The sequence below is a fragment of the Vidua chalybeata genome, chromosome 6 (assembly GCF_026979565.1).
Source record: "Vidua chalybeata isolate OUT-0048 chromosome 6, bVidCha1 merged haplotype, whole genome shotgun sequence".
Classification (NCBI taxonomy): Eukaryota; Metazoa; Chordata; class Aves; order Passeriformes; family Viduidae; genus Vidua; species Vidua chalybeata.
The window spans coordinates 8,360,877-8,371,935 of NC_071535.1; the positions used below are offsets into that span (position 1 = coordinate 8,360,877).

Genomic DNA, 11,059 nt, shown 5'->3' on the forward strand with positions numbered 1-11,059 from the left:
GCGTCAAGCTGCCCAAAGTCAAAGCTCCCCAGGCGCAGGTCAGCCTGCCCAAGGCCGAGGTGTCGCTGCCCAAAGGCCAGGAGGGCGAAGTCGCCCTGCAGGGGCCCGAGGCCGAAGCCAGCCTGGAGGTGGCCGCTGGCAAAGCTGAGGGCGGCGGCATGAAAATACACATGCCCAAAGTCAAGGTGCCCAGCGTGGTCTTCTCTAAGCCCACCGTCAAGTCTCCCAAACTGGATGCGGACGTCAGCCTCCCACAGGCGGAGCTGAAGGCCGCTGACGCCGACATCACCGTCACGGCCCCCGACGTCACGCTGCCCTCCGTCGAAGGCTCCCTCGAGATCCAGGCGCCTGACACAGACCTCAAAGCGCCCTCCGCCGAGGGCAAGCTCGAGCTGGAAGGCTCGGGTCTGAAAGGCAAGCTCAAGATGCCCAAGTTTGACAAGCCCAAATTCACAGTGTCCTCCCCCAAGGCCGTGGCGCCCACAGTCGAGGTCAGTTTGCCCAGCGCAGAGGTCGACCTCCCCTCCACCACCGTGACGGCCGCAGGGGAGGGCACCGGCTTGAAGCTGGAGAAGCCCTCCCTCAAGATGCCCAAAGCTGAGGTCAAAGCTCCCAAGGTGGACATCAGCCTGCCCTCCGTCGACGTCACCCTTCCACAGGCCGGCCTCGACCTGCAGGCGCCCGAGGCCACCCTTAGCCTTGAAGGAGAAGCCAAGGTCCCAGAGAAAGAGGCCGGCAAGACCAAGGACGGCAAGTTCAAGATGCCCAAGTTCGGCATGCCTTCCTTTGGCTGGTCCAGCAGCAAAGAGGCCAAGGGCACAGTGGCCGCAGAGGTGGACGTCAGTCTCCAGGAGCCTCAAGTGACGGTGCCTTCCGGGGCCACCGAAGTGGAAGTGACCCTGGCCGCAGCCGATATCCAAGCGCCCAGTGTGGAGGTGGCCGTCGAGACGGCCCCAGCTGCAGCAGAGGGTGAGAAAGGCCGATTCAAGATGCCCGACGTCAAGATGCCCAGCGTCAAGCTGCCCAAAGTCAAAGCTCCCCAGGCGCAGGTCAGCCTGCCCAAGGCCGAGGTGTCGCTGCCCAAAGGCCAGGAGGGCGAAGTCGCCCTGCAGGGGCCCGAGGCCGAAGCCAGCCTGGAGGTGGCCGCTGGCAAAGCTGAGGGCGGCGGCATGAAAATACACATGCCCAAAGTCAAGGTGCCCAGCGTGGTCTTCTCTAAGCCCACCGTCAAGTCTCCCAAACTGGATGCGGACGTCAGCCTCCCACAGGCGGAGCTGAAGGCCGCTGACGCCGACATCACCGTCACGGCCCCCGACGTCACGCTGCCCTCCGTCGAAGGCTCCCTCGAGATCCAGGCGCCTGACACAGACCTCAAAGCGCCCTCCGCCGAGGGCAAGCTCGAGCTGGAAGGCTCGGGTCTGAAAGGCAAGCTCAAGATGCCCAAGTTTGACAAGCCCAAATTCACAGTGTCCTCCCCCAAGGCCGTGGCGCCCACAGTCGAGGTCAGTTTGCCCAGCGCAGAGGTCGACCTCCCCTCCACCACTGTGACGGCCGCAGGGGAGGGCACCGGCTTGAAGCTGGAGAAGCCCTCCCTCAAGATGCCCAAAGCTGAGGTCAAAGCTCCCAAGGTGGACATCAGCCTGCCCTCCGTCGACGTCTCCCTTCCACAGGCCGGCCTCGACCTGCAGGCGCCCGAGGCCACCCTTAGCCTTGAAGGAGAAGCCAAGGTCCCAGAGAAGGAGGCCGGCAAGACCAAGGACGGCAAGTTCAAGATGCCCAAGTTCGGCATGCCTTCCTTTGGCTGGTCCAGCAGCAAAGAGGCCAAGGGCACAGTGGCTGCAGAGGTGGACGTCAGTCTCCAGGAGCCTCAAGTGACAATGCCGTCAGCAATGGCTGAGGTGGACATGACATTTTCTGACTCTGAGATCCAAGCACCCAGTTTTGACGTTTCCCTAGATCCTTCTGTTTGTAAAGAGGTGGATGTTGGTAAATCTAAAACTTCTCTATTTAGAATGCCTAAAATTTCTCTTTCTAAAACTTTCAAACCTCATGCACAAAGCCAGTCTGGATCTGATGTTTCTGTTTCAGAAACTCTTTGTTATTCTTTAACAGGGGAAACTTCTGATGTTTCTCAGAGTGTTGAACCTAAACTTTTTCCTGACGTTAAGGAAGAGAGTGTCTCTAAAAGTACCAAATTCAGAATTCCTAGCATTGGTTTTTCTAAATGTGAAGTGACTTCATCTAAAATTGATCTGGAGTCCTCATTACAAAAGGGGGATATTACTCTTACTAAATACCAAATTAATTCCCCAGAATCAAAAATAGCAACTCCTGCTGATGAAAATCTTTCAGATTTTGAAATTTTATGTGATGATGGTTCTGAGGAGCAAGGAGGTATTAAGCTAGAGGGCAAAACCACTTCTGCTGAAATATCTTTGTTTGACACAGAGGTCACAGTTAATATTCCTAAATTCCGAAAACCAAAATTCAGAATTCGAGCTAAGGAAAAAGCATCTGAAAGTGACATTGGTTCCAGCATGGAATCTGAAATTTCCAAGGGGAGGATAAAATCTGATATGACTGATCCTGATATTGAAAAATCAGCTCAAATCTCTGATGCCCAACTTGGTTTAAAGCCTTCACTTGAAGTTGTTCTGGATGCACCAGCAATGGATCCAAATCTCTCATCCATGGAGGTTACCTTGCCGAACTTAGAAGCAGAAATCCATGGCCCAGTTTTAGAGTGCAAGGCAGAACAGGAAGTTGTTACAGGAGAGAAGGGTACTGAGGAGAAAGAAAACAAATTTAAATCATCAAAATTCAAACTGCCTTCATTTAGGTGGTCACCAAAGAAAGAAGCTATTGCTCCTTCTCATGTTGAGGAACATCTGGAAGGACGCACTTTGTCTACCTTATCTGGAGACATGGGATCTGAATTAACTTTTCCTACTCCTGAGAATCAATACCTTAATGAAGAATTTGATACAACAGAAAAAGATGGTGAAAAGGCCAAAACCAAGAAGTCCCAATTTACCATGCCAAAGATCTCATTCCCTAAAATTAAGGGTCAGAAAGTACAGGTCTCTCTGCCTGTACTGGAAACTGATGTTTCTGGACCCAAACAAGAAATAGAAGGTGTTTCTGTTCAGAAATCTGAGAAAGGAAGTAGTGGAGAAGGGGCAGGACTGGGCATAGAAGTGCCTAAAGTTACAGTCCCAACTTTGGAATTTTCCAAACCAGAAGCCAAAGCTCCCAAAATAGAGATGGATATTAGCATGCCTACAGGTGAGGTCAAAGTTCCTACCTGTGAAGGAGATGAGCTGACACTGAAATCAGCTGCTGCTAATGCCAGCCTCTCCACCTCAGATATTAAGATGATACCTGAAGGTTCACTTGAGGTGAAGAGTCCTGACATAACTGTTGAAGGAACATCAAGTGAAATTGCTGTGTGTGATGTAGACATAAAAGCTGAAGGTTCTGAAGGAAAACCAAAAATGTCTAAGTTCCAAATGCCAAAGGTAGGAATTACACTTTCTAAAGGAAAAGGGTCAGAAAAGGATGTTGGCCAATCCAAACCAGAAGTAAAGGTTCCCCAACTAAAAGCAACAGTAGAAATATCTGACATAGCTGTTGAAGCACCCGACTTGAAGGTGGAATGTGGCATAGAAACAGGGACTTACAGTCCTGAAACCAAAATTACCAAAACTGACAGTAAGACATCAGAGGCTGATGTTCACCTCCCATCAGCTGACATTCCTATTCCAAAAACAGACAGTGATATTCAAGATTCAGATGCAGCAGTAAAGATCAAGGGGGAAATAAAGCAAGATGGAGATGGAGAAGAGAAAGAAGGACATTTCAAAATGCCCAAATTCAAACTTCCATCCTTCAGTTGGTCACCAAAGAAGGAAGCAAGTGTTAAATCTGATTCTGGAGCAAATTTGGAAGACCAAAAACTTGCTGTCGTGTCAAGCAGAATAGACACAGAAGTGAAAGGTACTACAACTGATGATCAATGTAGTGGGCCAGACCTTGATCTGGAAATATCTGCAGGAAAAGTTGAACAAAAAAGCCCCATTAAAAAGCCTCAATTTGTCATGCCTAAAATTTCACTCTCCAAGATCAAGGTTCCAAAATCTCAGTCTCAGTCACCAAAAGTTGAAGCTGATGCTACTCTTCTTAAAAGAGAAATAGAGGGTGATGATTCAATTAAGATACCTGATATAGAAAAAAGTCATCCTGAAGGGACTAAAGAAGGGGCACAAATCAGCATAAAACTGGCTGACACTACGGTCCACACTCTGGAGTTTTCCAGAGTAGAAACTGAAGCCTCTAACACTGAAATAATAGTCAGCTCAGCAAAGACTGATGCTTCTTTGACTCCCTCAGAGGGGAGTTTTCAACAGGTTGACTTAAAAATAAGTTCTACCAATGAAGGTAACATTCAAAAAACAGGTACTAAGCTCCCCAAAGGAGAAGCTTCAGTTGATTTGAAGAGCCCTGATATGTTAACAGGAAACTCATCAGTTGTGGATGGAAGAAAAATGAAATTGGAAGGTCCTGAAGGGAAGATTAAAATGCCCAAATTCCAGAAGACAAAGTTTGGAATCTCCCGCACAAAAGGGAAAGTCCCAGAGACAGAGATCAGCTCTCCAAAAATAGAAACTGAGCCACCCCAACTGAGAACAACAAATGAAATTGCTGACATTGCTGTGGAAGTTCCAGCATCAGAACTTACATCTGATATGTCAGATCCTGGAGTAGTTGATGGTAAGATAAAAACATCCCAAGCTCTGACGGGTGGCACTGAAGATGCAAAGGTAGACATAAGCACCCAGTCAGTGCCTAAACCAAAAACAGAGAGAGTTACTGAGAGTCTTGGGGAGAAGGAAATCAAATTAAAAGAACGTGAAATAAAAGCTGAAGAAGTTCAGACTGAAGAACACCAGGGATGGTTTAAAATGCCAAAATTCAGAATACCTGCATTTGGCAGGTCATCCTTAAAGGAAAAAAAAAGTGATGCTGATATTGAAAGAAGTATGGAAAAAGCTCAGGCAACTACTCCTTCTGCTAAAGTACAAACTGAAACAAGCGTCCCTGAAAATATCTTCTCATTACCACATGCAGTTGCTGAAATTACTATTGGAAAAGAAGGGATTCAAAAATTAGGAGATTCTATGAAGAGTTCTAATGTTAGCTTGCCAAAGATTGAAGGAGATATTTCATTATCCACAGAAAGAACAGATAGTAGAGTTAGTATTCAAAAAACTGAAACTTACACAGATGTAGTTAAGTGCAGTGCTGAAGGACATACTTCAGAAATCACAGTGTCTGCAGCAGAATTGTCTAAATCATACCCAAGTTCAGAAACTGACAAGGACGAGAGTTCAACAAATAGGTTTCCTACATGTACTCTGACATTTCCAGAGCATAAAGGCAAATCACAGGATATAAATGTCCAAAAGGTAGAAAATTCCATGAAATTAGAGACATCAGAGGTAGAATGCAAACCATCATTAGCTGAAATTACTCTGGATGCAACACAGAAGAAAATAGATGTTAGTCTTCCAAAGGAAGAGCTAGATTCTCAAAATAAAGAGGCAGCAATTAAAAAAGGAAAGATAAAGGGTGAGGTGAAAATCATAGGAAAAGACAGTGAAGAAAGTCAGTTAAAAAGGACTATGTGTGAATGGTCTACAACAGAAGGATTGGAAGATGGTACTTACGTTACTGCTAAACTGGAAGATCTAAAGGTAGAAGTTCCAACAGTGAAGACGGATGTTAAAATTACTGGAGTAGATCCTGAAATGAAATTTCGCGTGAAAAGTGTTGAAAAGGATACGTCTGCAGGAGTGGAAGTGCAAGTAGAAGACAGAGCAGAAATAAGTAGAATTAAAGCATACAAGTTTAAGATTCCAAGATTTGGAATGTTGCATTCTGAAACCAAGGGGTTTGAAGATGATACCGATTTGCCAAAGTCAGAAGCTGATTCAGCACCTAAAAGTGAAAGAGGCACAGCAGAAATGCAGTTACAAAAACCAGAAGGATGGATTGGCCTGAAAAGTCCAGCTCTAGATCATATAGAAGCATCTGCCAGAATAACAGGGGAAACAGTGGACCAAACACAAGGTGTCCCAGAAGTAAGTGTAAGAATTCCCAAACTAAAAATACCAAGATTCACTTTCAGAACTCCCCCAATTGAAGCTGATGTTTTACTGTCAAAAGTTGTAACAGATCCAAAGGGATCTAGTACTGACATTGAAATAGTGCAACTGCCAGCAAGCTCTGCTATCCCTGAAGAAACATCAGGAGCTGTAGAGGGGGGTATTCAAAAAGCAAAAAGCAAAATTTTAACACTGACTGAGCCTGACATAAAAACAGCACAAATGACAGCTACCATTGAGTCCTCCCTTTCAAGTCCAGGGCAAGACATTCATTGGTCTTATATAGAGGGCCAAGAAGTAAGTGAAAAAGTAGAAACTGAACGTGTTGCTATTGAGCGGTGTGAGATTTACACTACTGAAATACTGAAAGAATCAGAGATTCTGTCATCAGAGGTCAAAACTGCTACTTTGGGATTCTCATTGCTCAAGGCCAAGTTGCCTGAATCACACAGTGATTTAGACATGCTGGTCCAGCAGCCATCTCCAACAGGAGATGCATTAGTGAGAAAACCTACAGGTGGTGGTGAAAGCTTTGGAGTAGCAGCACAGAGACCTGGCAGTTCTGAGCTTAAACTATCTGACAAACCACACTGTGAGTCTGAAGAATCTAGAGGAAAAGTAAGTTTGTCAAAGTTAAAAACATCTGCTGCTGAAGTAAAGGGTCCCAGTAAACTTGAAGAGAGTTTTCCTGATAAATCACCAGAGGGAGTAACTGCAGCTCCTCTCTCTGAAGATGAAGATGTAGTTGAAGCAGTGGAAGGTGAAGAAAAAGACATAACCAATGAGAAAGAAAAGACTGATAGTAAAAGGTCTCCTGGAAGATTTAAGTTTTGGCTTCCAAGTATTGGCTTTTCAGCTTCTGGGGAAGAAGCAAGCACAGATGCAAAAGCAGAAATAAAAAAATCAGTTCCAGAAGATGTGAAACCTGCTGACACATCAGATGATTCCTCTAAGCAGAGTGAAAAAACTGGATGGTTTAGATTTCCCAAGCTTGGTTTCACATCTCCCTCCAAAAAGGCTAAGTCTGTTGACAAAGAAGAGGTGGGTCATAAAGAGGGGAGACTCTCAGATGAAGATAGCCCAACAGATAAGCCAGATGTGTTTTTTGATGCACGAGAAAGCTTATCACCTAAAGAAATAGGAGAAGGTGAAAAAGCTGAAACTGACAGGGCCTCATCTATCGTGACATCTTCAGCAAGAACTGAACTAATATTGTTGGAGGAAGAAAAAGACAGTAAATCTAATATTGTTGGAGATACAACCAAATGAAGGTTGTATTTTCTCAATTCTCAATGAAAACAAAATCATCCACGGAAGAGAATGTTTTCCTAATTTTCTACTAACAAAATTAAAACCCAAGGTTGGTATTCATGAAAACACTTGAACAGAATTTACTGCATTCAAATTTTCAAGTACATGGACGTACTAGATTGTACACTAATAAAAAGAATTATTTCTTCATATCTACCCCAAAGGCAGCAATTATGACAGGTGCAGATGAGCCCATAATTTGAGCAAAGTCTGAGTATATACCAGAACCATGAAAGTAAATCATTGACAGGCTCAACAGTACCAAAAGAATTGTTAAAGAGGCTTCTCAAAACCCACCAGTTATATTTAGATTACAGATTATTTCCAGAATGGGTTCTAAACAAGTATTATGAGAACTATACTTACCTGTTTAGATTTTGGAACTTTCTGATCCACTTTTGCTTTGTTATTAAAATGTTTTTTCTTTATTTCAGCTAAGGTAGTATGTATAGTCCACAAACATTTTAAAATATAAAATAAAAATTAAATATTAGTGTAGAGAGACTACGCTTTGCCTCTTCATCTCTTCTCATTTTTTATTATTGTGGTGGGTCATATTTAGCCTTACAATAATTAAAAAAAAAAACCAACCAAAAACAGCAAAACCAACAGAATAATTTCAAGACCAAAAAACATGTAACTCAATCATGTTTGTAAGATACCAGAATAAAACACGCTTACAAAGAATATTATTCAAATGTGGATAAATAAATTTTAATGTATATACTTATGGGATAGTTAAATGCTTCGAATGATCTGCCACACTGGTGGAATTGCTTCAGAGATTTTCTGGGAAAGGAGGTGTATATAATTATTTGCTCCTCTGTTTATATTAGCGCTTCTCTCAAGTGCACAATGAAAACCAGAGTGCATATGTGACAGCCTTCACATGTACCATTAAAACACTGTCTGTATTCTTAATTCACAATAAACTCACTGTATGAATAATAACTTGAGTAGTGTGAGTTACTGGCATTTCTGATTAGGAAAATCCCAGGTTAAATTTGCAAAAGTTTGCATGTACTTCACTGTCTGCTGAGGTGGATGCTTAATGACAGCGCAGGTCCTTAACGTAAGGGTAATGGAGACTTTTCACTCATTACAATCCCAAGTTGAATCATAGAATATGTTGATTTGGAAGGAACCTGTCAGGATCCTTGAATCTCACTCCTGGCCCTGCATAGGACACCTCAAGACTCCCACCACGTGCTTGACAACATTGTCCAAAGGCTTCTTGAACTCTGCCAGGCTTGGGGTTGTGACCACTGCCCTGGGGAGTCTGTCCCAGTGCTCAAATACCCTTTGGGTGAAAAATCTTTTCCTAACATCTATCCTAAACTCCTCATGACTCAGCTCCAGCCATTTCCTCAGGTCCTGTCACTGGCCACGAGAGTGAAGAGATAGCACCTGCCCCTCTGCTTCCCCTCTTGGGCATTTGAAGGCCACACTGAGCTCTCCCCTCAGTCTCCTCCAGGCTGGACAGACCAAGCAACTTCAGCCACTCCTCATACAGCTTCCCCTCCAGACCCTTCATCATCCCTGTGGCCTCCTAATACCTTTTTTTTTATTGTGGCACCCAAAACTGCTCACAGGACTCCAGGCAAGGCTACCCCAGTGCAGAGCAGAGCAGGACACTCCCCTCAAATGCAAAAACATTTTCCTGGGAGACTTTACTCACTAGTTCCCTAAACAACCTGAAGTCAGCTCTCCTCCTGTCCAGAGTTGAAGTTTTGCTGTCCCTTTTCCTCCTGTCAACAGAGATTTTAAACTCAATTTCTTTGTGGCCTCTTTGGCCAAGACGGCTGCAATCACCACTTCACTCACGAGATCCTCTCTCCAGAATGACAAGTGCAGACATGCTTCTTTATAGTAGTTTTCTCTTTCCATATTTCTCCATATTCTACTTAGTACAGGAAAGCAGACACAGCAAAACACTTAGTAAATGGGTTGTAAGTGAAGTGCACTTGGCTGTCTAACCATCTGTAGATTAAGATGTTCTTCATCTCTTCTTCTTATCACAGAATCATAGAATGTTTAGGGGACAGAAGGAATCTTAAAGATCATCCATCTAACCCCCTGCCATGGGCAGGGACACCTTCCACTGGCCTAGATTGCTCAGGCCTTGAACACTCCCAGGGGCAGCTGCAGCTTCTCTGGGCAACCTGTGCCGGGGCCTCACCATCCTCACAGTAAAGATTTTCTCCTTATATCTGATCTAACTCTGTTTCACATTATAGACATTTAGAATAGAACAGAACAGAACAGAATAGTTAATTGAAAGGGGCCCACAATGATGATTCAGTTCAATTGCTTGACCACTTCAGGGATGACCAAAACATCGAAAAAACATTGAGGTTATTAAGGCCTCTTGGACACTGACAGGCTTGTGGCATTGAACACTTCTCAAGACAAGTCTGGTTTAGCGTTTGACCACTCTTTTGGTAAGGAAATCTTTCCTAATGTCAAATTTGAACCTACCCTGATGCAACTGAACTATTCCCACACATCCTAACACTGGATACCAGGAAGAAAGAACTGGCACCTCCCTCTCCACTTCCCCTTTTCAGGAAGCTGCATCACCACCATCCACCCTGCAACTAAAGCTGATTTTTCTGGGCTCTCTACAGAGAGCAGAGGTCTGTGAGTCAGTGCCCATGGCCCAAGAGCTATCCTCTAAGGATTGTGGGGATATTAATGACTGTCAAGAAATTAAGTGTACCCTAATATGGCATAAATGGTAGATTAAATGTTTTCTCAGTACCTGTATTAAAGCAACAAAAGTATGTTTTATGTGGAACATCCTGGGTAATGGCAGGAAAAAATGTGAACAGATAACACTAAAGCTTTTGAAACAAGCTGGTGTCTAATGTCTAAGGTGACTGTGTGGTCATGTCAGTGCTCATAACCCATGGAGCCAGCTAGGTTCTGTCTTGCTGTCGCCTGCATTGCTGTTGCAGCACTGTAGCCACAAGGCACTGCACCAAGAGCTTCCAGAGGTGATCCTGCTGGGGGACCAGTGCAGCAGTTCCTCCTGAAAGCCACTGCAGTAAAGCAGAGCCAATTTGCACACCTTGAACCCCCTCATCACACAGGTACCTGAGATGAGCTGATCAGAGGAGAGTATCCATGCTCAAGACCCAAAACAGTGACCTTTTCTAGACATGAATAAACCAATACTGACAAAAATTTGAACAGCCTACAGTGAGACTAGAAAATCATAGAGTATCCTGAGTCAGAAGGGATTCACAAGGTCCAACTCCTGGCTCTACACAGTACAACCCCAAGAATCACACCACATCTCCAAGAGTGTATTTCAAATGCTTCTTGATGTGACAACTTTCCTGGGGAGCCTTTCCACTGCCCAGCCACCCTCTGGGTGAAGAACCTTTTTCTAATAGCCAATCTTCCCAAGGATGATGCTGATAAATGCCACTGGAGGACCCAGGATACATTTGGAACAGTCCTTAGCTTGGAGAAATCACAATCTAAATGAAAGACATAAGTAAGAGGTGAATGGATAAGGACTATTATTAACCCTGTTTCATAAACAGAAAGGAATTGAGACTCAAAGCCTGGTTATAATT

At 44.4% G+C, this 11,059-nt stretch overlaps 1 protein-coding gene across 1 annotated transcript in view; it reads left to right on the plus strand.

Annotated features, from left to right (window-relative positions):
* Positions 1–8,426, plus strand: part of LOC128789327 (protein AHNAK2-like) — a 28,843-nt gene extending 20,417 nt beyond the window's left edge. The window contains exon 7 of the mRNA XM_053945154.1: positions 506–8,426. Within this exon, the coding sequence (XP_053801129.1) occupies positions 506–7,433 (6,928 nt within the window). The 3' untranslated portion in view covers positions 7,434–8,426. The remainder of the gene's footprint in view (positions 1–505) is intronic.
* Positions 8,427–11,059: the final 2,633 nt, after the last annotated feature.